Here is a 25,820-nt window from a genome sequence, read left to right on the forward strand (position 1 = left end):
CTACTGGCTGTGACGATGAGTCTTAATAGTGGATCGATTACAACGTCATTGTACAAGTTTTTTTTGCAGGACCACTTTTTATGAGGACTTTTTCAACAGCTTGTAACAATAACTCATAAAAACATTCTCCAGGCGAGGCTCGAACTCGCGACCTCGGCATTACTCAACAATAACTATTCCAATCCTTTCATTTAGCGTTTAGTGGACACTGTCATATAAGTACCATGCGCTAACCAACTGCGCCACTGGAGATGATAACATAATGTTCCATCCACGATTGAATTTACGCCAAAAAAAGGAACCGTAGGGCATTTACAATCGATCTGTAAGTGAATAAAAATTAAGGATATAATAAATTAATTATCCCCTGTAGCAGCTTGTCAAATAGGCTGCTTTAACGAAAAATTCTGAAATTATCATATTGGATCGATATTCTATAACAATAAGAAAACCATCACGTCACACTTCTGTCTAATTCGGTAGCAGATATTAATTTAATGTTGATCATATAAAATTATGGTTCTGTGGCCCAATGGATAAGGCGCTTGCCTACGGAGCAAGAGATTCCAGGTTCGATCCCTGGCAGGATCGATGTTTCTTTTCGCGTTAATTCTTCCAATGAGCATCCAACACATTGTACCACGTCGGAATCAATAGACGTTCTGGTACTTGAAGTTAGTGTACATGGAGAATGATGACAGTTGTATGTCGTGAACGCAGATTATGTAGATACACCAATCACTGTATCTTTCAAGATTCCTGCGTCATTAGAAGTGAATCATCAGCCGGTAGTAAACTTCTTACCATATGGTGCTAGAAAGCTGTCCGATGATTGGCTCTGAATTTCGTCATACGAACTTCGGCCTAACTTGGTAAACATTTGTTTGTTCAAGTTTTTACACGAATCTACTGTCTATGTTTATTACAAATCTACAAGGTCATATGGCAAAGACGTATACGGAAACAGATATCAAATCATGAATCATTCTCTTACATCACAAGCAATCTGAGTTTTATCGGCAGTATTAATGAACAGAAGGTGGTACTACAATTCAAAAGGTGCCAACACTGCTGATTAAAAACAAATTTCTTTTTTCTTACACTGGTTTTGACTGTTGTTCTCTGTACGTCTCTATGCTAAACAACAAATTATCTTCAATTGCCTAATGTAACATACACGTATAAATCTGCGTGACACCATATGTTTTATCAACAATGACAAGTACGAAGGCCGGGTCGAAGATAAAAAAAATACTATACCAGTTACCATGCAATGATAACTATGACCTACTATGACACAACGGAACGAGAACTATAAATGCCGTTCGGTTCTTAGTCGAGAGTAGTCAAGTTTCATTCTTAGTTGAACCTAATCAGAACATTTTTCTGTCTCCAACAGTCAGCACTCTATAGTATGAGTTCATATTATAATTTAATTTTACTTCTGCCTATTTTAAAATTACGATTCTTAACAGGTCTACGGGAAAATGAAGTTATCCACCTTAAGTCTTGCGGTAATTGCCATTTTCATGGCATCTTATTGCTGTTTTGCCGTGCCAGCAAGAAGCTTCAAGGATGACGTTGTTATGGAGAATGAGCAAGTATTGGATCCTTCCGGCCCCATGATTCTACGCTGGACAATCATCAACGAAACGGCCGAAATCGAAATTGAAGTCCAAACCAACTGTACCGGCTGGATGGGAGTTTCTTTTGGAAATGGCTTGGGCTTCGGTAGACCAGGTGCTCTAGGCGACGCTATGATTGGTGGCTATGACGATGAACTGGGCATCGGCTACATTGAGGTATGTCCTTTCATTCATTTTGCTATCAAATTTACGTTACCGATTCACACACAAAAATTACGAAATATTAACTGCGTTTTTTTTTTTACAAACAGGACAGATGGATAGATTTGAGTGTTTTGTCGGAAATCAAACCAGGAGGTGGAGAATACGATGACCATGTCGACGTCTTTCTGAAGAGTGCTACTTATCAGGAACCATGGTCCATTATTCGCTATCGACGCAGCATTGATACTGGCGACTCGCAAGACGTTGTCATCAGGGTAGGTTAACATGACATTAGATCCATACAGGCATTGAAGTGTTTGTTAATGAATTTTTTTCCATTGTCATCTAAATAAGCCTGGACCTATGTTAGTCATTTGGACTTATGCTGATTCTGACAACACGTCTATCCCGCATCATCCAGATACGCCGGGCAGCTCCCAAGTGACCTTCTTCAATCTTTAAAAATGAAAAAAACAAAAACGGCTCGGTATTTGGTAGTTGTTGAGTATTTTACGTTTTTATTAGAATGATCAAAGACAGTAATTTAGATATTGATTAAAGCATGTATAGTTACAAGTGCTGCAAGAATTTAAAAAATGCGTCAATACATTACCGAAAATATAGATTTTTTTTAGCGAACCGCATTTATCCACAACACTTGATTCTGTTACGTTTTACAACGTCATGCAAACGCGACAACCCGTAGAAATTTAGTAATTAAGTTTCAAATAGTTCTTGCATTTGTATATTTCTCTTGGAGAGAATTCACCTGGAGCACTATTCTCCGTAGGTGTAATACAACATACAACTAGCACTTTCTTTAAGCTTGTTGAAGTAACAATTTGTATTTGTCTTGATTTACATACTGACCCTGTGCTTTTTTAGTTGCCCAATCGAACCACAAGGTGTCGAAGCGAACTACACCATATTATTGCAAAACTGGCACTTCCCGCCATATTATTCACAGCCCAGTATCAGCTGACGGCTGCAGAAGTAATTCGCGAAGCATTCGAAATTTTGGATGACCTGCATCCGGTGCGTAGCCGAAAATTGCACTTTCCGTTGTAGTCAAGTTAGCACCCATTCGTTCAATGGCTTTCAATGCATATTTCCTGACATAATAATTAGAAAATTACATTCCCAATGCCATTGCACAAGCAATAATTCTAAAAACAATAACAATACTTAAACCAATGAGTTCATACCTGTCCACCATAGTACGAGATGAGCAAGCATCCACAACAACATGAACATTAAAGCCCTGATCAATCAAATCAATTGCAGTGTGACGGATGCAAGCATGCGTCTCAATCCCACAAAGAACAACTGTGTTGACCTGACAAGAAAACATGATTTAAAATGAGAAAAGCAAACCTGAAGATTGAACATTACATGCTTAAGTTCACCCTTTAGGTGGTTCATCAACTCAGGAGTCATCATCGAGAACTGGAGTTTTTCAAATTTGTCTTTAGAATACTCGGTAATATTTAGTTCTGGCACAGTATGCCCTAAACCTTAAGTGCAATTTTGTGTGGCTTCATGTGAATAACGGTCATCGTATCGGCTAACGAAAGATCTATGGTACCTTTTGGATATTGTTCAGTGTAAACCACCGGAATATCCATGATTTTGGCAGACTCTAAAAGTTTCTTGCTGTTGGCAACAATTTGTGGAAAATATTTGATGCCACTTGCAAATTTTTCTTGCATGTCGCAGACAAATAAGGCACTTTTTTCGACAGGAAATCGGCCTAAAAGGAGCTTGTTCATTTTTCTCTGGTAACAAGTAGCGTGGAGCTAAGACTGATTTGCTTTTCAATTCTTCAGGTTTATCAGGTAGAAAATGTGCGGAAGAATCGCCAGGTAGTCGTTCGACAACATGCTATTGCCTCAGTCTAAAGGTGGGACCAATCAAGATAATGTTTGATCGATAATTCCGTTTCTCATCTGAAATGGATCTCACCTGCGTTGTGCGTCGTGATATCAAACTATTAAGCAAGAGAAAATGCAATTTCTCGGATGCAGTTTTAAATCCCTCACAATCCGTCGATATTTACCCAGATTCAGAACTAACAGCTTCCTTCACCATCGCTAAAAACAAAGAAATTGGAGTCCAGTGTCAAGCTTGTGATCTTTCAGCCTTGCATGTGAGTTTTTTTTTCCATTGTGGTTACATGGCATTGTTTAATCAAAATTATATGTAGATAAACACAGACAGCGCTTCTACTGAGAATCGAGGAATTCATCACAAAGAAGGTGGTTGGCCTCGTGATGTTAATCCGCAGGAATCCGATCAAACGGCCCGTTATCGCAAGAAGATCGAGAAGGATGAAGCCTATTCACATGCAGTTCTCCACCTTGGACAGGTTAATGCGTAATCTTATGCAGTAATTTACGAACTAGACTAAATTTTTTTTCTTTCATAGCAAATGGAACACTACATTAAACAAAATAACGTCTTTAACATCTACGAAGACTATTTTACGGACGCTCCCGATGTGTTAGTCATATTGAAAAATCCATAGAAACTCGTTGTCTTTCGTTAATTATCTTGATTCTTAAACAGACCAACCCCAGATCCGAATCCGCTCAGAACACTTCACCTCCTAAAGGATCCATCACCTACACGACGTGCAGTTACTGGGCTTAGCTGGAGCCCAGATGGAGGAACAAAATTGGCAGCTGCGTATTCAGATCCATTTTGGAAAAATCTTTTTGATCACAAAGACAATGATTCCTACATATGGAATATCGGTACGTGTTTCCCATATAATGTATTTTTTAAAAATTATTCTTTCCCGTAATTATTGATGTACATTTATTGGGTCGACAGAAAGAGCTGTGCAACCGGAAATTGTACTCCGCAGCATGAGTCAGCTTCGTTCAGTTTCTTTTAATCCGCGTGACCAACACATTTTAGCTGGTGGATCGATCTATGGTGCCGTAGGAATATGGGATGTTCGTAAGAGTCAAGGCCCAGTTGAATGTGTTCCGATCGATGTCGGCCATTCGGAGAGTGTCACATCAATAATCTGGAGTAATTCTAAAGCCGGGGGAGAATTTTTCTCGGCTTCTGGAGATGGACAAGTATTACCTTAAACCCCGAAACGGCCAAAAAATTTCATTCTCTAAAAAATATACGATTTAAACCAGGTGCTTTGGTGGGACATGCGGAAACTTAATGCACCAATTGACGCACTTGTACTCGATCCTAGTGCAACTCCTCGTCCCGAAAACGCCCTTTCTGCTTGTTGTCTTGAATACGATCCTTCCATGCCGAACAAATTTCTAGTTGGCACTCGCCAAGGTATCACAATTACATATCTTTTTCATGTGTTATTCGAACTGTGGGAATGATTAAACGTTCCTCTCGCCAGGTATTGTGATGAATTGTAATAGAAGAGCAAGAACAACAGCAGAGAGAATTATGTGTCAATATGAAGCACATTTGGGTCCGGTTCACGCTCTTCATCGCCATCCGCAATTGCCCAAGATTTTTCTGACAGTTGGTGATTGGACTACCAACATTTGGACGGAAGATATTCGTGATTCGCCCATTTTAACTTTAAGGTCAATTCATTTTTATCATGTGAATCAATTAATCGAGCTTTTTCTCCGACTTCAGGAATCAAAACGTCCAGTTGTTGGCCGGAGCCTGGAGTTACACGCGACCCTCCGTTATATTTACTGCAGCAACTGACGGTGCTCTTTACCTATGGGATATTTTAGCCCAGCGCATAAATCCTACTTTGTGTTCACAAGTTAGTGAAAGTGTCTTAGTAATACCTTCAAAACAATCCAATTTAACAGATTTTCAACAGGTCAGTGAGTCTCCGCTACTTAGTTTGAGTACTCAAGAACAAGGAAAGATCATGGCTGTCGGTAGCAAAGATGGGCGCTTGTCAGTCATCCAAATCAGCGAAAATTTATCAACGGTCACCAGGAATGATAAAGCTGCGCTCACCTCGGTAAGTTTAACGAGCTACAAGGCGTGATTTTAGACTTGTGTTCTAACTCAATCAATTCACATTTAGTTACTGGAAAGAGAAACTCGAAGGGAAAAGACTTTGGAGCAACGTAGCAAAGATGGAAAGAGTAAACAAGGAGCGAAGGCTTCCATTGTTTTTCATATGGCAGTTGCTTCTGTGGCAGCTGCTACGCAAAGCTCCTTGGTGGTTCAGCAACCACAGTCACCTACATCTCCATCAAAGAAAATGTTTGAGAGCTTGAAAGAGACGCTGCAGGCGCTGCACAGTAAAGAAAACACAAGCAACGGAGAATGTCATGAGGCAACTGGTATCGAACCATCGATTGATATGATGCCAGCGATCGATGGTCAGGGAAGTCAAATCAATTTGTCAGTCTCCCAGCCAATGGAATCCACGGTCGATCAGCATTTGCAGACAGCCGAGGAGGCGTTTTTTGAAACCATGGATCAGGTATAAATTACAATCTTGAAATATGAGTAACAATAATCGAACACCTTGCACAACGCAGGATATCCTGTCCCGTGGAATGGAAGAAAAGCAACAGTCGTAACCTTGTGTCTCTTTCAACGGGAATGATTTGTTTGGATTTTGCTATCATGATTTCTGTATTAATCCCATCATTGTCACATTTAGACTGACATTAGAAACCTGGTAAACACAAGTTTGTTGCTCTCGTTTATTTCAATACAATACTTTTAAATTATACAATGGGTTTAAACGAAAATATGCCACAAAAAAAACAAAAAGCGCCAATACATCTTGCAAGATACAAAGAGAATTGGCGTTTTGCGATGGCAACCAAATGAATTTCGAATTGTTGCGCCTAAAGAACGTTGGTTTTTATTAACATCAAACTAATAACGGAGAAAACAACTGCTGTTATGAAACTTTTTCCATTGATTCGACGACAACAATTAATATAATTTTAATATGAGAAGCAATCGACATGGAATGGTTATGCAATGATAACCGGAAACATTGACGAGATTGAAAGTAACACCAATTTCGAGTACGTTACCTATTCAAACATCTAGTGTGTTTAAAAAGATTATTCCCACATTAGGCAGACGAAAACTAGGCTAGTTAGAATAAAGAGTTAGATTCAGGAGAATCCACAATAATGGGAAAAACATCAACCAAGAAACGTGGCTCAACGCTTAGTTACGAGAGCCGCCAACTATAGCTAAGATGTATAGGAAGATGTTAATAATGTCCAGGTAAAGATTCAGAGCCGCAAAGATGTACTCCTCAGGAGATATCGAGTACTTATGTTTACCACCAAGCATCAGTTGGGTATCGAAGACCAGATAAACACTGAAAAGAAGTGCGCCCAAAGAAGCGTAAACCAGGTGGATAACCTTTCCTGGGATGCAAATAGCCACAATGCCAAAAATGAACAAAACGATGACGCAGACAAAAAGGATCCCTCCACAAGCAGTAAAATCCCATTTCGTTTGCATGGCAAATAGGGTCAGCGCAAGGCATACGGCCGTGCATATACCGGCAGCAATTAACACATCTTCCGACTGTAAGAATAAAAATTTACTTTATAGGTGGCGAATAACATTTACTCGTATATTAATACAACGTACCCTATAGAGGGACGAGACGGCTCCAAGCATGAAACCTTCGCACGCGGTAAAAAGTCCCAGCAAAATTATGTTCAGAGGCCAACGTCGTCGGAAATCGTTGCAACAGGCAAGAACGATTAATAAGACAAAGGTCATGGTAAATGCTATCCACCACATTTCAGGATGTTCTCGAGAATATAACTTGACGTTCGGTTCGTACACGAAAAGGGAGATGAAAGCCACTGTAATGGCTAGCTGAACCATTAGGATCGCGTACACCTTCCTGTGGTAGGAGTCAAGAACGAAGAAAACATAAAGAATGACATTAATGCCATTTACAAATAATAATTCCGTCATACCTCACAAAAGCCATACGGACAGATTTTTCCGAAAAAGAAAAGGCGGCATCGTCGAGTCCTCCGGATTCGTATCCTGCGCCACCGTACATGTTGCTTGCTGGATTTGGTGGTGGTGGTGGTGGTTGTGGATTGTGAAGTGGTGGATTTTGATTGTATGGAGGGGGAGGGCCTGCCATTTAGGAAAAACAAACAAACATGATATCAAAATCCAAAGGTAAGCAGTCGCAATCAGTTGTGGGAATGATAAGTGAGGAGGACTAATCACCTTGATCTACCGGGACAGACCAGCCATAGGTTGGCTGTCCAGGCTGAGAGGGGTAAGTTGGGTGATTGGGTTGAGTTGCCATGTTTATTAAAAGAAGAAAAACCGTCCCTAAGCAAAATGCATGAAATTAATCATGAGAAAGCCTAGCATGAAGAATAATGTGAGGAGATAAACCATCGAAGGCCACTCCCATTCAACAATGATCATAGATTAAGATTGATTGTAAATATCACTAGCAGATAATGGGTGATAAAAGGCAAAAACAAACGCCAGTAAAACTACGTGGTCATGGCTTCAGATCGTTGCATAGCTAATAATGCTACAAAACAAACATCCGCGACCCTTCTAGAAAGCCCAGTGACATGCAAATGCAACTAAGTAGGCTATAGTATTGATATAAGTAAAATATCATTACTTCTAAGCCACCATATAAAAGCAGTTCAATTTGATGAATCAAACTTACTTCGCAATCGAGAATCAACCCACTCAACTTTTCGATGGGATTACTACAACAACGTATACGCGATACGTCATCCAAAATTCCAAAACAACCAAGAATCAACGATTGGACGATTGCACAAGACGACGCATTCAGCTGCATTGACGTAGGCCTGACACTCAACCCATTTTCATGTCTGCATGTATAAGCGTTACTTCATTAGACCACAAGGTGGCTAACTGGATCATTCTTCGCGTAGTCATGCTGTAAGCCTGTAACTAACAAAGCTTTACGTTACTTACGGTATTTCTACCCAAATAGCTTAGCGTGAAAAAGACACACTCAAATGATTGTTACATGTGGTAATTATTTGCCTCGTACAAAACTATTGGAATTTTTTGTGTAGTATTAAACTAGCACCACCCACCGGTGGTTATTTGTCAAATAGGAAAGGAAATATTAAAAAAATATTAATACAAATGATAAATAAATCATTCCTTCGAACTTATTTTTAACAGATAAACTGGCAATAGAAACTAATTCGCTTATCGCGAGAGGCAGTTACGACTTACGAGTTGTAAATTTACGTTGGAGCCACTTGTTAAACATCCTTATTGCCAGGGCCTTCCTGTTTAACAGGCTTAGAATCAATCATATGTTTGAGTCTGAGTGTCCTTAGTGCAGCCGCCTAGAGAGGATACAGTTGGTAAAATAAATCGTCAACTGCTGAATAGAAAATGGCAAAGAAATCATATGATTTATTGTTTAAATTATTGCTTATCGGGGATTCGGGGGTCGGAAAAACATGTATTCTTTTCAGATTTTCTGACGATGCATTCAACACAACTTTCATTTCTACAATTGGTAAGTCAGTGCTTAATTTTCAATTGACTCTTCCAAGTTCCCAGCCGCACCCCTGTCAAAGATGTTTTCACATGATTGCATTTAACCGTCGTTCCTGTCGTAATTGTAGGTATCGATTTCAAAATTAAAACTATTGAACTTCAAGGGAAAAAAATTAAACTCCAAATATGGTATGGCTATATGACTTTATTTAGAGGTCCTTTGCACTTAAGATGTTTTGATTTTAGGGACACTGCTGGTCAAGAACGTTTCCACACAATCACAACATCTTATTACCGTGGAGCAATGGGAATTATGCTTGTATATGACATAACTAGTATGAAAACATTCGACAATATTGCAAAATGGCTCAGAAATATAGATGAGGTAACATTTTTCATTCCTAGAAAACAAAGACAGATAAAAACAAGGCAATGTTTTTTTGTTTTTTTCTCATTACCATTTTGTTTGTAGCATGCCAATGAAGATGTGGAGAAAATGATTTTGGGAAACAAGTGTGATGTAGAAGACAAAAGAGCAGTTAGTAAAGAAAAAGGAGAAATGGTAATAATAAATTACCTAAATGTTTGATTTCTTTGTAATTTTTCTTATGGGATATGATTTCAGATTGCCAGGGAACATGGAATAAGATTTATGGAAACATCAGCTAAAGCAAATATAAACATAGAGAGTGCTTTTTATGAACTCGCGCAAGCGATTTTGACCAAAACTTGTGGGCGAGAGCAAGCCGAGCCCTTAGATCGCGTTCCACTCGATGGGGGTCGCAGTGATCGGCAATCCAATCGCTGCTGTTAATAGATTTAAAAATAAACACAAAAGTTCTTCAATTATTAAGCGCCCAATTAAACGTGGATGTGATCAACGTGGAAGTTCCATGCAATTCGGCCGGTCATTTTTGTAATCAACAAGGAAAAGAAGCAAAAACAATTTTTAAGTTGTTTCTCCTGTTTCGTCAAACGTTCAAAGGATTGTACAATTGAAACTGACGACCGAGTGAAGAAACTTCAAATCCGTCTAACATGTCTTCTTTCACTTGATTAAAATCTAAGTAACAAAGGTTCAAATTTGGCAGTTGGCTTTATTGCTCGACTCAAAATCTAATTTCCATTTTCCAATAATCTTGCCTTGTACCGAACTACTCTTAAATGGTTTGTGAAAAAAATTTCTTCTTGTACGAATTTACTTCTATACGTGGCTTGCCACGAAAATTTTTTCTCATTTTTCTGCATGGGTGACTTCATTGTTCAAATTAAATTGATACAAGAAAAGGCGACCCTTTTCATTGCTGTTGGCCCTGTAACCTGCTGCGCTTAACTACACACATTCTTCACCCAAAATTTCCAATTTTTTTGCCGATTCTTATTGCTGAAGCTTGTAAATACAGAGCCGTTTTTCGTAATAACCAACAACCCATTCTTTTCTGTCATCTATCGCTATCGACGGTATATAAACTAAGCTAACTTTTCCCTTGAATGCCTATCTCAAACTGGAACGTATTATTTGGAACTTGACGTTTCAGATGAATGCGTCTCCAGTTTAGCAACCTTGTTGAGAACCATATGCAAAGCAAGCATTGCCTTGTCAGCTGTTTTCAAGAGACTTCATTGTGAGAGCTACTTCATATTTCTTAATCTTTTCGGAAACATTCCGATAAAGAATCGACTTCCGCCATATTTTATCTTTATGTAAAGGTTTATCGTAAAAAAGGTTAAGAAGTGCGAAGGAACTAAGTTCGGTTCTCGCTAGTAGTTTCAAAACGATATGCACTTTTCTTATCATCACAATTAGATTTCTGAGCCCAGTTGGAACCGGACTGGATAATTAGCACTTCGTTAATGGTTACTAGATTGTCTTGTTGTACCATAATTATCATAGTGACTTAGAGGCGTATTGAAGGGAACCTTTTTAATGTCTATTTAGTCAGCCATTAACTGTTTTTACCCCCGATACTTTGCACAAAGTTTGGCCTATATTTGCGCCGTCCTGCAATATTTCCAGATATGGGATTTCCATATCACAGAGAAAGAGGGAGGGCTCTCTTTCGGTATTCGTTCACATGTGTCGGGTATCGTTTTACAAAATAGGATACTTCCTTGTTGAAGCTATAGTCACTAACCATGCTCGATAAGCCCGCATCTTGCCCAAAATCAGGTGACATACACAAGATTGAGGTGATTAGAATCATCTTAGAGAAGTAGAAAAACTCATGCTTATCAATAGTTTAACTCTGCAATATTCACTCTTTCAGTGTTTTTTCTTCAGTAGTTTTAACAGTTTTACTTTTTACTCATCCTCATTGCTCAAATCCTCTATCCTCTATGCCATCTATCCTCATTCATTCGGTTCCAACGATGGATTTGTTTTCTAGAATTGACACCGCTGTTTTTGAACCAGACGAAATTCATGAATCCTTACGGAAATTCTTAAAATGCAAATTCATAAGATTCAGTCGTGAACTGGAATTCCGCCCCTCAGAAGCAAACCGGTTGCTCGCTATCTTGTGCATTTGTTTAACTCTGAGTCTGGCAAGGAAAGACAACGAGGCGTTAATTTTTTAACTTGTTTGTTGAGCATTGATTATAGCTTAGGGAGTCTATTAAGATCAGATACTTTTACAGCCATAGATAAAGGTAAGACCTTTGCCCTTTGCGACATAATCTTTGAAAAGACCGTTTATCAAATATAACATTCTAAAACCCCCCTGTCTGTATTTTCAGCTTCATTCTTGGCTTATGCTTTCTTCAGTTCAGTCTCTGAGGATGGCAGCTACCACAACCGGTGCAAGGTATTTCATGTTTTATTCTTCATAATAGGATGATGTAATAGTATATTGAATCCCATTCATACGAAAATTAATTCTTGTTTTCATAGATGGGTGACATGTGCCATGGAAGCCTGTAAGGCTGGTGCAGAATCTGATTCTCGCTTTGATGGAGTGGTTTTAGTTTCTGATTCTTTGAACAATGCATCAAGCCATGTTGAACATTTGCTCAATCAAAGCAAAGTAATACAGTAATTCATAATGGAATTGGTTTGTAAATTTCCCTTAAACACTCATTGAAGGTTGATGCTGCTTTTGAAGATGAGGGAGGTATTGTGGCTACGTCTCATCCCTCTGGAAGGACAGTTTATGCCCCACTTGGTGCTCTCAATAAAGATTTCAGTGATGTCAGAAGCTATGGAGAAGCTGCTGAAAAAGGAATCAAAAGGTAACTATCTGCCAAGTTGTATGTTATCAATATGGTATTGTCTGGATTTATTCAACAATTTTTCATTTCCCATTTGACTTTAAGGGCACTATCAGCTGGAATCAAGCGACCTTTGCTTTCGCTGCTTCCCGTTGCAAACAATCCCATGTATAAGCATGGAAATCTAGTCAGTGTATTGGGAGCGCTTCAAGCATTATACGTGGTCAGTACTCGACGTGAATTATCCCAACGAATATCTCATGACAAGTTCAATTTCTGTAAAAGCCTTTGGAAGTTCGAGAGTGTCTTCCCGAAAAAGCCCATAAAGCTGAAATGCTTGGTCTAGACTGTCCAGATGCTGAGTCAGTTCATAAACTTGCATTGGCATTGGAGAATGGAAGGTAAAAAATTAAGTCACTTATTTTGACTGGTATTGTGACTGGCCTATCTGGTTTACCATTTTTTTAATACAAAAAATTCGTTTAGAATTGCTGGGAGGGATATTGGTGGATCCGACCCGGAAAGAATGGCTCCTCCCCGAGTGGAACAATACGTCCGTGAACTGTTTGATGGAAGTTCAGTTAATGTAGAAGTGATCTCTGATCTCAAAACTATTGAGAAAGAATATCCATTATTTGCTGCCGTTAACCGTTGCGCCAATGGTAAATAACTCTTATATTAGATGATACATTCATTCAAGCCACAATCGCTGTTTTACACAGATGTCCCACGTCACGCTGGCCGAGTGATCTATCTACGATACAAAGGATCTGGACCTATCGAGAAGACCATCTATTTGGTGGGTAAGGGTGTGACCTATGATACCGGTGGCTGTGATATCAAAGCTGGAGGCGTTATGGCTGGTATGCATCGGGACAAGTGCGGCTCCGCTGCAGTCGCGGCCTTTATGAAGGTTGTCGATGAGTTGAAGCCCACCAATGTCGAAGTGGTTGGAGCAATGGCGATGGTACGCAATAGTGTTGGATCAAATGCCTATGTTTCCGATGAGATTATCACTTCAAGAGCTGGAGTTCGAGTTCGTGTAGGAAATACTGATGCTGAGGGAAGGATGGCCATGGCCGATGTTCTATGCAAGGTACAAAAAATTTACTGAAATATGTTCCAAATTCCCTATTTTACGTTTTTTTTTTTAAACTTTCACAGTTGAAAGAAGAAGCAGTGAATGCAATTAATCCTCAACTAATGACAATTGCTACCCTCACTGGGCACGCTTACTTGACGGTTGGTGAACCGTACTCCATCATTTTAGATAATGGGCCTGCCGCTCGCCAGGAAGTATCCAAGAAGGTTCAGGAGGCTGGAAACCTTCTAGGTGATATGTTCGAGATCTCCACTATTCGCAAAGAAGACTATGCATTCCATAAGGGTAAATAGTATATATTGGCGTTTACTGTGTTACACTGCTTTAACCTACTCTTCCGTGATAGGTAAATCCGAGTATGAGGATGTCTTGCAATGCAACAACTTGCCGTCATCCCGCACTCCACGTGGCCACCAAGCTCCAGCTGCGTTCATCATCCTGGCATCAGGACTAAACAAGGTAAGAGTTTCGAAATTTATTGTTTATATGGTGATTGCAAATCTTTATTTAATTCAAAAGCATGGCATCGATGGAGCTGTGCCTCTTCCATTTTCGCATCTGGACATTGCTGCAGCCTCAGGACCATTCCCTGGAATCCCGTCATCTGCCCCTGTTCTTGCCCTTGCACGTTACTACCTACCGCAGTTTTTCTAACGTTTTGGACATTATTTTGATTGCAAATTTGTTTTTTCCCCCTTTACTGCGATCGAAATTAGTAGTCATACTTGTTATATTCAAGTCTTTTTAAAATGGGAATGATGAAGGGTGTAAACGAAGAGATGAAATGAAGTAAACCAAATCTTCTCTATTACCTTTTGATTAAGGAATTGGTTCTAACGGTGGAACCTTGGCTGCTTCGCTAGTCAAATCTCTTGGTTTGACAACGCCGTCAGCCTAGAGGAAAATTGAACGTTAACTAGTGTCGTTTTTTCTATCTCGGTAGATATGGCAAGACCGTTCTCAAAGTTTTCGATCGATTAATTTATTCCTGGCGTTGAACAAGGTTGAGAAAATGTGGACTTACCGTTGGCATAGTAACGACTAGATCACCGCTAGCAAGAGAACGCTGCGCCACGGACCTGTCACTCTGTACCTCCGCAGAAAGGACCAGCTGTAAAAGTTTGCCCTTGATCACGACTCGGACAAAGGTAGGTTGAACGTCCACATCTATTAGAGAGGTATCCATGTATCTAGTTTAAAAGAGATGTAAATTTTTGCCGCAATTTTGAAAGTCGAAAAACTTGTTTACTTTGGGAGTTTTACAGTTAAAATAATAGCATCGTCTTCTTCTACTAATGTAAAACGGGCCTCTGCTTGATTAGAATTCAAAACACGACCGTTTTTGGAAATGAGTCGGTTTTTCTCCGGTTTCGAAGATGTAGAAATTGCTGTAGTCTGACCATCTCTCTCACCTCGTAGCTGACGGCGGATTTCAGAGGCTCGCTCAATTGGCGGGTTGTAAGTTTCTGAAAGAAAGTAACAACCGCCTTTAGCATGCAAAGCCACGTCCACGATTTCCACTTGTTACTTATAGATTCTTGCTCCAAAATTTCTGATTCTATGTAATCGAAATCAGCTTTTGCCGCTAGCCGTTCAGTATACAAAACAGGTACTCCGTCTAAACATTCCAATTGGGGCAAGATGCCGATGACATATAAACGATAAAATTTGAAAGCAGCACATGGGTTACCGGTCAGGTATCTTAAAATATAAAAAAATAATAATTTAAAAAAATAATTTTGTTGTTGCGAGAAAGTGCACAGGATAACCAAATGTGTGGATCTCGCTTGTCGTACATTTCCCGTAGGGCATAGTTGTTGGTAAGAGAAGTCAAACTGCTCAGTTTGCGGATACAGTTGAGTGTAAGATCTAGTTTCTCGAGTGACTCGCATCCTTCCAGATTCTCAACGATCTCGATTTTGTTTAACGCCAAATTGAGATATTCCAAATACTTAAAGCGACGTACGTTTTCTGCGAGGGTGCATTGCAAAAGTCAACGGCATGAGTTCTGCTTCAAGTTATTCAAGGTTTTTTTCTTACCTATTTTGGAAATTTCATTGGCTTGAAGGTAGACTATTTTCAAACAAGGACACCAGAAGTCAATGTGCTCGATTTTGCATATGTTTTGCTGGTGGAGGGCAATTTCTTCAAGGGAAAAAATTTCTCCCTTTCGGCGTGATTGTTCTGGGTTGAAAGATTTTTACTGACGAAAAAATATTTAAAGGAAGCTTACCTACCTCATTATGCTCAGCTCTTTTGCGAATCAATTCACGTGTTACTAGAAATGTTAAGGTAAAAATAAAATCAATTTTTCTTTGAATTTCAATTGCGGGTTTAAAATGGAATGATGAAGCGGATAGCAACTACGGAAGACATTCAATAATATAGTTGTAGTACAAATTGGGTATCTCTGTTCTGCAAAAGGCCTTCGAACTTGTACTTGATATTTATATTTTTACTTACTCAAGGTTGGATGAGACATTCCGAAGCCTAGGTAAAAATTCCACACACATAGATAAACAGCGAGTTGCTATTGGTTACAAATTAATTATAAAGCAGACGACGTAGGTCTCCCCTTTTTTTTCCATTTAAGGGACAAGCGCGTGCAAATATCGATCCGTCTTGTTCAAGTTCGAGAAGTTTTGAAACAAATTTGCAAAAAATTTTATAACGCCTACTTAAGTTATTGGCGTACTTTTAAGCCAAACCAAGAGATGGCTGGGAGGTTTTACGACCCTCCAAGCTCGGCCAGTTCAGAAAGGTATACAGAGCTTGAACATACTATTGCCAGGAGCTCTTCATGGATCTCCTTGTGATAATTCCGAAGTAGATCGAATTAATTTTACCATAATATTTTCTTAAAAAAAAAATATCATGTTATTCGCTGAATACGATTTAAACACATTTTTATTGCTGATAGTGATGGTGGTGATGAATGGCCATTTAGTGATTCAGGCATGGATAGCAATATCACTGAATCTGACACTCCAAGGAATGAAGGTGAAGCACCTCTGTCACCTCAATTTCCACCTAGACCTCCTTCTGCAGGCTCTCAACCAAAATCACCTAGATCCAGAAGACAAAGAACTTTGTCACAGAGCGCTGCTGCCAAAGCAGCTGTAACAACAACTAATCAGGTATGAAAAATAATTACTTAATCTCCACATTATTCAATACAATAACAAATGTGGTAGGACTTTATTTTGAGAACAAAGGAACAAAAGACATTTTACACTGCTGGCAGGCCTCCGTGGTATAATTTCTCTGGACAACATGTTGAACCTTTTGTTATTGGTAGGCTTCATTATTTCTAAAATGCCAAAAAAAGGTATTAAAATAAATACTTATTTGGACGAATACAAGGAATTTGCGGTGGAAGTGCCTCGGGCAAAACGACCGTGACAAATAAAATAATCGAATCTCTGGGACATCCTTGGGTAACTTTGCTGAGTATGGACTCGTTCTACAAGGTAAACGTTCTTAAGCCTTTTTTATTATAAAAGAAACTACTATAACCTCATTACCTTTTCCGAAGGTTTTGACAGAAAAGCAGCATCACCAGGCAGCTAAAAACGAATACAACTTCGATCACCCAGACGCTTTCGATTTCGAGCTGCTACGGAAAACCTTGCAACGTCTAAAACACTTTAAAAGTGTTGAAGTTCCAATATACAATTTCATTACCCACAGCCGGGAAACCAAAACCGTAGGTCTTTTAATCTTTCGCCGAAACAATCGTACGCATTTAAACATATTTCTCTTTTATTCCATAGAAAACCATGTATGGTGCCAATGTGATTATATTTGAGGGCATTTTGTCGTTTTACAACCAGGAAATTTGTTCTGTAATTAGATTTATTTAACTAATAGACAACGAAAATGCCCTTTAAGATGGATTTTTTTTTCTTTCTAGCTGCTGGATATGAAAGTATTTGTTGATACCGATTCGGATATTCGGCTGGCACGTCGGTTAAGGCGTGATATCTCTCAACGAGGACGTGAACTTGAAGGAGTATTGAAACAGTACAGTACATTCGTCAAACCGTCTTTCGAGCACTACATTGCGCCTTTGATGGCGCACGCCGATATCATTGTTCCTCGAGGTGGGGATAATGAAGTTGCGATAAGTCTCATTGTGCAACACGTTCAGACGCAACTGCAATTGGTGTGTGCTAACCACTCATAACAACTATTTTATCTGTTTACCCTAATTGTTGTATTCTTCTTCTTTAGAGAGGATTCAAGCTGAGGCCCATCTTAGCAACGGCCCAAGTGGATCAGCCACTGCCAAACTCACTTCATATCCTACCATTAACACCGCAAGTTAGAGGCTTGCACACGTTCATACGTAACAAAGAAACTCCCCGCGACGAATTCATCTTCTATTCCCGTCGGCTTATTCGATTGACCATTGAGTTTGCTCTGTCTTTATTGCCATTTAAGGTATATCCCCGCTATTTTGATGTTCCAGTTAGTTTCTTATAAATATATTCTTACTACATGTAGGACACCGTCGTTGAGACCCCTCAAGGAGTGTCTTATCAAGGAAAGCGTATAGCTACGGATAAGATTGTTGGAGTCTCCGTGTTGGTAATTACAAAAAGTAATGTTTGATAAAATGCCAGAACATCGTGCATTCGTTATATATTTAGCGAGCTGGCGAAACTATGGAACAGGCGCTCTCCGAAGTATGCAAAGACATCCGCATCGGCAAAATCTTGATCCAGAACAACATCGAAACAGGGGAACCTGAGGTGACGTTATAAAAATGATTGGCACATGTTCGTAGCTCACTAGATTTTTTATTGATCAGCTATACTATCTCCGGCTTCCTCGTGACATTAAAGACTATCTAGTCATTTTGATGGATGCTACCGTAGCGACTGGAGCCGCAGCCATGATGGCTATCAGAGTGCTACTTGATCATGACGTTCCAGAGGAAAATATCCTAGTCGCATCCTTATTGATGGCGGCCTCCGGTAAATAAGAGAGGATTCAAGTTACAAGCGAGTTGTTTGTTCATTGCATTACTTTTTATGAACAGGTGTACATTCGATTGCCTACGCGTTTCCACGGGTTAGAATTGTTTCTTCAGCAGTAGACCCAGAGATAAATGAGAAATTTTTCGTCAAACCTGGCATTGGTAATTTTGGTGACCGATACTTCGGTACAGGTATGTCACTTTATTTCGCATGCCTTTCAACAGTATATTTTTGATTTGGTATTGTAAAAAAATGTGTTGATTGTTATCATTTGTTTTTCAGAACCACCTAATGAAGTATAGGAAATTCCTGGCCACAGACTTGGATAGATCCCTAGTGTATCTTTTTCATTGATTACTTCTTTGATTGATTGCACCAAATGGTGCTAAAGACCTACTCAGTACTTATAATTTCTTTCTCTTATTAAAAAATTGTGATTTAAAAAAAATCTTACAGATTAAAATCTGGACCAAACAGTCATGAAAGACTTTGACTTTGTCTTTTCTCATTGTTTTCAATCAGTCAATCTGGTGTTTTTTTACACAGAAAAAAAACAAAAAACTAAATTTTTGCTTCCCTCCTATTTTAGTTTATAATTTAATTGATTGACGGTGGATAATCCGTGAAAATAGAACAAGAATACACTTTGTGTTGGTGTGTTAGAAATGGATATGATTTGATACCGTAAAATATATTTTTTAAAAACAAAATATGGTTATGTGAAAAGCAATTACTCGCATAGTAAGTCTAAGCCTAAAATCTTAGAAGAGCAACTTAGACTAAGCCGCCAAATCTTGAACAAGATGAAAATGTTTTGTTTATCAACATGTTTTCGTAAGCCGCTCTACGATCTTCTTTTGTTTTCTGCATAGGCTATACCTATACCACTCCACTCGAGACCGAAACAGGGTTAAAACGTTACACACCGGCAATAAGCAATAACTCGTTTGGACGTCTGTCTTATTAGTTTCAGTTTCCGATACGAAGATTGTGAAATCATTTGTATTTTAACGTTCATGGTTGTTTTTTCTAATTGATTGTATATCCCTTAAGAAATTCACCATGAGCTGTAGTTTTAACGGCCAAAGGAGCAAAGATGATGAACTTACCATGTGTGTGACTTAAAATTTTTTTGGATACTTAATTAAGAATGGCATTCCATAATAACAAAATTTTGCAGTATGTTTTCAGAAGCTATGGATTGGCAAAGTGTTGCAACAAAGTCATCAGAAGATGTTATTATTTATCCAGTTAATGGAGGACATCGCTCTGGTAGCTCACAGATCAAAGTAAAAAACATTGTAGATTCATCCTGGGACAAGGCATTCCACTGGGGAAACCTAGTTGCCACTCATTACAAGGGCCAATATTTTGCATATGCCCTAACTGGTAACTTTTCAAAAGGTTTTTAGTTATGTAGGTACATGAAAAATTTGGTTGCCTTGTTTAGTTCCTGGTAAATCAGCTGGAATGGTCCGTGTAATAAGAAGTGGAAGCAGTGATAGAATTCTATTAAAAGGATTCCATGGCTTTGTTAGAGATCTTTCATTTGCCTTCCACGAAAAAAGGATACTTGTGGCAGCTGTCGATGAATATAGTTACCTTTTGGTCCATGAAATTGTTGGATCAACTGCTCAATTGATTTTGCAAGTAAATCCCGATGGAATTACTACTTCCAGTGATTGCCACAGAGTGGTATGGTGCCCTTATGTTCCAGAAAATCCCAAAAGTCTTGGTCAGTAATGTTTGTTTAATTTCAAAATGGTCAGCAATGAAATGTACTTCATAATGTTCCTCCGATATAGACGAAGCCAATGACGGTTGGCGAAATGATGCCGATGATCATGCATTGATGCTTGCATCATCACATGAATGTCGTGTGGAAATATGGCATCTGGGTCACATCAATGGCACAGTCACTTATCCCAGTGTGACAACCGGAGCCACCCAAATTACTTCTTTCGATGATGCTGTGGTTGATATAGCATTTTCCCCGGACTCGACTGCGATTGCAGTCGCCAGCCTTGATGGCTATGTCAGATTCTTTTTGGTAAAAAGATTTTATATATAAACATTTTTTTTTTCAACTCGAAAATGTTTTATCTTATTTTAAAGGTGAATACAAAAAAAGAGGATCCCAAAAGTCTGCACAAATGGCAACCTCATGAAGGCAAAAGACTATCGGGTATCATTTTTTTGGATAATTTAAGCCATCCAAACATCAGAGAGTAAGAAAATTGCCAACTTCCACGTTTTCTCATCGTTTAACACGAATTTATGTATTCCCTTTTAGATGTCCATTGTGGAAATGGGCTGTTACATCTGCCGAAAACAATACCGAGTTCAAGCTATGGTCCTGCGAGTTATGGAAATGTCATCAGACCATCCGTTTCAAGTCGGATGATAACACACCCATTGTCCAAAAGATGACACTTGACCTGTCAGCATCCTACCTTGTCATATCTGATATTCATCGTAAAGTGAGTATATCCATTACAGCTTGTCATTTCTTAATATTCATTTTCATTTTGCTGGCGTAGGCCCTTTACGTGATGCACATAGAACAAGAACAAGACGAAAAACATGCATTGTCTGATGACGGTGTTGATGATTCTCTTAAAACCGAAGCACCGACCGTCTCTAAAGTGAGCAGCATCACCCAACTATTGCTACCATTTTCAGCTATTAGCGTTGCCATCCGTGAGGCCTCCATAAGACCACCTTCCCAGCCCATGGGCGATGAAGATTTCGATGGAGACGAAAAGGCTACTAAAGTAATAGTGAAGATGTTAATCGTGCAACCCAAGTCGTTGCAAAAATGCAAAGCCGTCTTCGAATTGGGTACCTCAGTCCCTTTGGGCGAAGGCATTGGAACTTCATTCTCCACGATCAACACAACTTCAGAGTACGAACCTGTAAATGTAGTTAAGACAGCAGCATCTACCACCAATCATATCAACCTGTTGACGCCCGATGCTTTCGTTTCACCGGCCAAAACAAACACTGACTCTCAGAAGCAATCATTAGTGACATCACCCGTCACGGTGAGTCCTTTACCACCCGCACCCAACGAAATTTTGGCACTGTCGAGCCCACGCCGCCCAACACCTGAGGTCACCTCCTCCACTACACCAAAACGGAACGGTATCCCCAGTGGAGGTAGCAGTCCCAGTCGTGAAGTAGAAGAAATCTTGGGCACAAGACCTCTAACAGAAGGCTCCATTGAGTCGCCTGATACTTCTTCGGCCACTGTCCCTACCGGCCCGGCTCTTCAGGACGCCTTATCGGCCTATCCAATCGCTTTATCACCGGCTTTGGTGCGTACAGCCTCTGCCAACAGTAAAGGATCTTCCCCCATAATGGACAAAGTATGGCGTCATTTTGAGCTTTTGGTTACGGCCGTTGTAATTATTTGGGCACCTCTTCTTCTTTAATCTAGCCTAATGCACCATCTGTTCAGGAACCGCTATGCACTTACCCTACTTCCGCTGTTGCAGCTCCTTCTACTCCCTCTTCCATATCTGCGGATTTAAACGGCAGTTTGCTGGAATTGTTTAAAGAAGTCCTTGTCGTTGAAGTAGTTTTGCTTTCTTTTTTTTTTTCTTTTTTAAATATTGTCGATGTGTGTGTGATTTAATGTAATATTATTACAGCCGCAGGCTTCGACAGCACAACCCACATGGCCATCCGTTCTTCCACCGCTGGGCATTCAGCCATTGCAACGGCCTAAAGAGCCAGTAGCACGTGAAACGGATGCTGGAAACTCTGCTCAATTGCAAATGATGCAGCAATCGCTCGATCAATTGGTTCAACTGGTATCAGCCCAGCGAGCTGAACAGCAACAATTGAAGAACGAAATCGGCCAATTGAAGTCAGAAATGACGCGAATGCAATCACCCGCAACTGTCCAGCCGTCCTGGATTGCCCAAATGGAGTCTACCCTTGCAGTTTATTTCGATAGGCAATTAAAAAAATTGGATGAAATTAATTCTCCGTCCAAAACTCAGCAGGTATTTGTTTTTCTCTTTTTTTAAATTCCCGAATAAAAATTTGCTTAATCTGGTCTATTTGTTAGTCGGTGTCAAAACTCCAGTCGACCATCCGGTCAGAGTTTGAGAATAAAGCGCACACTTTAGAGCAAAGGAGTGTCGACTTTATTCGCAAAGAATTGCAGTCGGTCATTGCGAGCGAGATGAACAAACTGGAACCTGTTCTGAAGAACACAACGCTTCAATTACTGACGCAGTTGTCGCAAAACAAAACCATCGTCGATGCCTACAGCCAAGCGACTTCTTCGGCAGCCGTATCGGCCATGAATCGCGGATGCAAGGAAGCCATTGCATCGCAGTTGCTTCCGTCATTGGAGGGCTCATTCCACAGTCTTTTCACTCAGTTGCACACCACTTTCTCCAAAGGCATCGCAGAATGTGAGCATTCAATTAGAAATGACTATTCAGAAAAGATTTGCATCACACGTCATTTCAATACAAATAACGTTATCTACCCAGTCGTGCGCAATATCGAGAGCAACCTGGAACGACATCGAAGGCTGCAGGACAAAGAGTCGACCGCCCAACTCAACGCTACCATGGATAAGATAGCCGTCGTCCTGGATCAAGTTCGGCAATCCATTTCAACCGATACAAAGACGGAGTTGAAGAAAATATCTAACGAGTAATTTTTGTTAATTTTAGTGGAACAAACAAGATCCTGATTGCTGTTTTGTTTTCCCATTTCTATGTAGATTCCCAGAAAAAGTACGAATGCTTTTGACTCCTGTGATCCAATCCGAAATGCAGCTCGCCATTAAGGATCAGAAATTGGCGTTAGACGGAGCCATGATGGCAGTTCACGTAATTCACCTCCATATTCTTCCAATCTACGTTGTAATCTCATTAGCCATTCATGTAGGCGGCACAAATCCAGTCACGCGCAGTGACGCCCGCAGTTGTAGAACTAACGCCAGCCGAACTTCAAATCCAATTGAAACACATGATTCACGAGGGACGATTATTCGAAGCTTTTCAAAGGGTAAAATTTCAAAATTTATTTTGTTTATTTATTTGGCGATTTTATCTCATTTGATGACTTAGGCGCTGTACATGAATGACTTAAGCATGGTGATGTTTGTTTGCGCTCGAGTTGATGCGCAGAAACTCTTTTCGGTTCACCCATGTGTCTTTCCGCCACAGATCTTGTTGGCTTTGATCCAACAGCTTTCAGCAGATCTTGGCACATCGACGGAACTGAAATTAGAGTAAATTAACTTTCAGATATTTTTCTTTGAAAAGCGCAAGGATGAGATGAAGAAATGTATGTGTTTCATGTCAGGTATCTTCAAGAAGCCGTCATGGCCGTGAACTTTCGAGATCCTCAGATTAAGGAGCACGCACCCAAGGTGATGCCTCAACTAGTGGCAAACTTGCAGGCCCAGATCGCCAACAACCCAAGTGGTCCTTTACAACGTCAATTGCGTTTGTTATTGCGTTGCGCAGTTCCATTGACCAAACCGGAATAACAAAAGGGGTCAAACGAAACAATATCTTCATGACGTCAACAAAATAGGGTGCGCATGTTTTTTGTTTGTTTTCTTTTTTTTTTCTTCTTTTCACGCGTATAGAATCGGTTTCGTTCATTTGCGTTTGTGCATCCATCCCTCATTTTCATCGCTGCACAAGCTCAATTCTTTTTCTAGATAGAAAATAAGAAAAGCCATGCATTACTTAACTGTGGATAGCAGCATGGCGCGGATCGTCGTGACGTGTTTGTGGGTTCGATTGCTATTGGGAAGGAAGTCTGTAGTCTTAACCGCTTGTTCCAAGTTTTGTTGATTTATCATTCGATTCTTTGCCTGCATTTTTCTCCTTTATCTTTTTGTCCCCCATCTTGATTTCTTCTTTCTTTTTTCGCACAACAAAGAAAACAATTAACTTGGAGGCGATGCCATCTTTAAACTGAGAAAGACGTGAAAATAATAACAACAAAAAATACAAGGAAATTCAGTAAGATAGCGCGTGATGGGGCTGTGATTTATGTAATTCTAGACGGTTGTCTTTCGAAGGACGTTTACTGTGTTTGTGTTTTTTCGCGAAAAAGATGAAAAGAAAATGCGCACATACTGTAATTGAATAACAGAAGCAAGTGAAGTTAACCAGTCTGGAGGTCACGCCGTTTGATGACGCCTCACCCGCCCAAGGATTTGTTGTGACCCAAGAATCCAACATGTGGATTTTGAGTTTCTTTATTTTTAGATTATTCTCCACTATGCACAGTCACACATAGGATATGGGAAATAAGGAACATATTATCGCTTCCTAGTGGGACAGTTAAGAAATGCGTGTTAGAGTTTTTTATCACGTTGCAACAGCGGCGAGACCGCCCCGGGGATGTTTTCTTGTCTCTATTCCAGACAGCCTAAAAAAAAAAAAAATAATAATAATATTCTCTTTCTCGCTTGGTATTTTCTTTTACTGATGTTTGAACCATCACGCCATTTATTGTGATTGGTTCATTCAATGGTAAGGCGATCGAGTCCAAGGAATTTTTTTTCTGTGAGTAATGCGATAAAAGTTTAACTAAATTTTTTTTATTTGTTGAGACGGGGGAGAGGCAATGCTTGTTGTTGACTTGGTATTGTTTCGTCACGTGAAACTCTCAGCGGAAAAAACGTGAAATTGGCGTCTCGACGCCAACGTCAGCAGTTTATTTTCGCTTTTTCCTCCCGACCCCAAAGTCCATTTTTAAACATCCCGCCAAGTCACTCTTCCAAGATCGTCAACCTCCTTTTTTTTTTTGTGTGTGGTGTGTGTGTGTATGTGTCACGTTGCTCTGCGCTACCGTGTCGCGTGCGGGAACGTGAAAACACAAGTCACGGGATTGTGTGTACGGTTCGAATTCATGCATTGTTGACATCGATGTTGTTGTTTTACACACACACAACTTTTGGACTCGCATACGTTTATTTATTTATTTATTTAAATGTAGTCCAAACACACACACGATAGTCAAGTATCTGCGTTACAGGTTCATCTGGAGAACGGCGTACGTGCGCCAGTGGACGTGACCATTTTTTTTTCAGATAACATCTCTCACTTTTCAAAAAGGAAATACTCAACAAACAAAAGTCCAATCTTTTGCCAACATCAGGGAGGTAGGACAAACGAAACTGCGGAAATGGCTTTGATATTGCATCATTTTATCGGGAAAGCAATGTGTGTGGTGATACACATTTTTCTTTCCCGCGGGAAATGGCTTCAATATTTACGGAGTGTC

General features: G+C 39.8%; 9 protein-coding genes and 2 non-coding genes across 19 annotated transcripts; 7 read left to right on the forward strand and 4 right to left on the reverse strand.

The window, feature by feature from the left end:
* Window positions 1–124: 124 nt before the first annotated feature.
* Trnai-uau lies at window positions 125–252 on the reverse strand. Its single transcript has 2 exons — window positions 215–252; window positions 125–160 (listed from the first exon to the last, which is right to left on the reverse strand). It is a non-coding gene; the product is annotated as a tRNA-Ile (tRNA).
* A 266-nt stretch (window positions 253–518) lies between these two features.
* On the forward strand, window positions 519–591 carry Trnar-acg. The gene has a single exon. It is a non-coding gene; the product is annotated as a tRNA-Arg (tRNA).
* A 659-nt stretch (window positions 592–1,250) lies between these two features.
* On the forward strand, window positions 1,251–2,256 carry LOC116918299. Its single transcript, XM_032923979.2, has 4 exons — window positions 1,251–1,412; window positions 1,476–1,802; window positions 1,898–2,065; window positions 2,145–2,256. The coding sequence occupies exons 2-4, from the start codon at window positions 1,488–1,490 to the stop codon at window positions 2,250–2,252; spliced, it is 591 nt and encodes a 196-aa protein (XP_032779870.2). The 5' UTR covers window positions 1,251–1,412; window positions 1,476–1,487; the 3' UTR covers window positions 2,253–2,256.
* A 263-nt stretch (window positions 2,257–2,519) lies between these two features.
* On the reverse strand, window positions 2,520–3,559 carry LOC116918301 (isochorismatase domain-containing protein 2). Its single transcript, XM_032923981.2, has 4 exons — window positions 3,376–3,559; window positions 3,183–3,304; window positions 2,996–3,126; window positions 2,520–2,902 (listed from the first exon to the last, which is right to left on the reverse strand). The coding sequence occupies exons 1-4, from the start codon at window positions 3,557–3,559 to the stop codon at window positions 2,752–2,754; spliced, it is 588 nt and encodes a 195-aa protein (XP_032779872.2). The 3' UTR covers window positions 2,520–2,751.
* A 163-nt stretch (window positions 3,560–3,722) lies between these two features.
* LOC116918289 (dynein intermediate chain 3, ciliary) lies at window positions 3,723–6,719 on the forward strand. The gene is made up of 11 exons (XM_032923962.2): window positions 3,723–3,936; window positions 3,994–4,155; window positions 4,216–4,289; window positions 4,356–4,543; window positions 4,623–4,876; window positions 4,943–5,096; window positions 5,167–5,359; window positions 5,415–5,550; window positions 5,611–5,757; window positions 5,824–6,228; window positions 6,287–6,719. The coding sequence occupies exons 1-11, from the start codon at window positions 3,742–3,744 to the stop codon at window positions 6,326–6,328; spliced, it is 1,950 nt and encodes a 649-aa protein (XP_032779853.2). The 5' UTR covers window positions 3,723–3,741; the 3' UTR covers window positions 6,329–6,719.
* Window positions 6,441–8,596, reverse strand: LOC116918298 (protein lifeguard 1). 3 transcript variants are annotated; one of them, XM_032923975.2, is made up of 5 exons: window positions 8,437–8,596; window positions 7,974–8,081; window positions 7,709–7,877; window positions 7,371–7,632; window positions 6,441–7,304 (listed from the first exon to the last, which is right to left on the reverse strand). In XM_032923975.2, exons 2-5 carry the CDS (start codon window positions 8,053–8,055, stop codon window positions 6,936–6,938), a joined length of 882 nt encoding a protein of 293 aa, XP_032779866.2. In that variant the 5' UTR covers window positions 8,056–8,081; window positions 8,437–8,596; the 3' UTR covers window positions 6,441–6,935. The 3 variants fall into 3 exon arrangements, with proteins under 3 accessions (XP_032779866.2, XP_032779867.2, XP_032779869.2); XM_032923976.2 differs by lacking the exon at window positions 8,437–8,596 and adding an exon at window positions 8,389–8,407; XM_032923978.2 differs by lacking the exon at window positions 7,974–8,081 and having other exon boundaries at window positions 8,437–8,589.
* A 453-nt stretch (window positions 8,597–9,049) lies between these two features.
* Window positions 9,050–10,678, forward strand: LOC116918300 (ras-related protein Rab-10). The gene is made up of 5 exons (XM_032923980.2): window positions 9,050–9,276; window positions 9,386–9,446; window positions 9,504–9,642; window positions 9,730–9,819; window positions 9,883–10,678. Exons 1-5 carry the CDS (start codon window positions 9,150–9,152, stop codon window positions 10,069–10,071), a joined length of 606 nt encoding a protein of 201 aa, XP_032779871.1. The 5' UTR covers window positions 9,050–9,149; the 3' UTR covers window positions 10,072–10,678.
* A 1,016-nt stretch (window positions 10,679–11,694) lies between these two features.
* On the forward strand, window positions 11,695–14,377 carry LOC116918292 (putative aminopeptidase W07G4.4). Its single transcript, XM_032923967.2, has 11 exons — window positions 11,695–11,906; window positions 11,994–12,061; window positions 12,148–12,280; window positions 12,340–12,485; window positions 12,570–12,687; window positions 12,750–12,865; window positions 12,951–13,126; window positions 13,187–13,560; window positions 13,629–13,851; window positions 13,913–14,025; window positions 14,086–14,377. The coding sequence occupies exons 2-11, from the start codon at window positions 12,009–12,011 to the stop codon at window positions 14,218–14,220; spliced, it is 1,587 nt and encodes a 528-aa protein (XP_032779858.2). The 5' UTR covers window positions 11,695–11,906; window positions 11,994–12,008; the 3' UTR covers window positions 14,221–14,377.
* LOC116918297 (dynein axonemal assembly factor 11) lies at window positions 13,847–16,163 on the reverse strand. Its single transcript, XM_032923974.2, has 8 exons — window positions 16,030–16,163; window positions 15,804–15,844; window positions 15,607–15,733; window positions 15,363–15,537; window positions 15,095–15,267; window positions 14,816–15,032; window positions 14,591–14,756; window positions 13,847–14,460 (listed from the first exon to the last, which is right to left on the reverse strand). Exons 1-8 carry the CDS (start codon window positions 16,046–16,048, stop codon window positions 14,386–14,388), a joined length of 993 nt encoding a protein of 330 aa, XP_032779865.2. The 5' UTR covers window positions 16,049–16,163; the 3' UTR covers window positions 13,847–14,385.
* Window positions 14,578–19,214, forward strand: LOC116918290 (uridine-cytidine kinase-like 1). 4 transcript variants are annotated; one of them, XM_045170550.1, is made up of 13 exons: window positions 14,578–14,714; window positions 16,487–16,703; window positions 16,761–16,860; window positions 16,930–17,036; window positions 17,102–17,272; window positions 17,340–17,411; window positions 17,480–17,731; window positions 17,800–18,009; window positions 18,073–18,156; window positions 18,219–18,320; window positions 18,380–18,545; window positions 18,611–18,739; window positions 18,831–19,214. In XM_045170550.1, the coding sequence occupies exons 2-13, from the start codon at window positions 16,524–16,526 to the stop codon at window positions 18,848–18,850; spliced, it is 1,593 nt and encodes a 530-aa protein (XP_045026485.1). In that variant the 5' UTR covers window positions 14,578–14,714; window positions 16,487–16,523; the 3' UTR covers window positions 18,851–19,214. The 4 variants fall into 4 exon arrangements, with proteins under 4 accessions (XP_045026485.1, XP_045026484.1, XP_032779854.1 ...); XM_045170549.1 differs by lacking the exon at window positions 14,578–14,714 and adding an exon at window positions 15,452–15,593; XM_032923963.2 differs by lacking the exon at window positions 14,578–14,714 and adding an exon at window positions 16,191–16,327.
* Window positions 19,215–19,432: 218 nt separating this feature from the next.
* Window positions 19,433–24,556, forward strand: LOC116918285 (enhancer of mRNA-decapping protein 4). 4 transcript variants are annotated; one of them, XM_032923958.2, is made up of 15 exons: window positions 19,434–19,660; window positions 19,729–19,937; window positions 19,999–20,283; window positions 20,354–20,598; window positions 20,664–20,776; window positions 20,842–21,028; window positions 21,089–21,916; window positions 21,988–22,125; window positions 22,202–22,558; window positions 22,624–22,975; window positions 23,057–23,222; window positions 23,293–23,401; window positions 23,460–23,579; window positions 23,642–23,805; window positions 23,880–24,556. In XM_032923958.2, exons 1-15 carry the CDS (start codon window positions 19,611–19,613, stop codon window positions 24,064–24,066), a joined length of 3,510 nt encoding a protein of 1,169 aa, XP_032779849.2. In that variant the 5' UTR covers window positions 19,434–19,610; the 3' UTR covers window positions 24,067–24,556. The 4 variants fall into 4 exon arrangements, with proteins under 4 accessions (XP_032779847.2, XP_032779848.2, XP_032779850.2 ...); XM_032923956.2 differs by having other exon boundaries at window positions 19,433–19,660; window positions 22,624–23,222; XM_032923957.2 differs by having other exon boundaries at window positions 19,433–19,660; window positions 22,009–22,125; window positions 22,624–23,222.
* The last annotated feature ends 1,264 nt before the right edge of the window (window positions 24,557–25,820 follow it).

Source organism: Daphnia magna, linkage group LG3, assembly GCF_020631705.1.
Source record: "Daphnia magna isolate NIES linkage group LG3, ASM2063170v1.1, whole genome shotgun sequence".
In the NCBI taxonomy this organism is placed as follows: domain Eukaryota; kingdom Metazoa; phylum Arthropoda; class Branchiopoda; order Diplostraca; family Daphniidae; genus Daphnia; species Daphnia magna.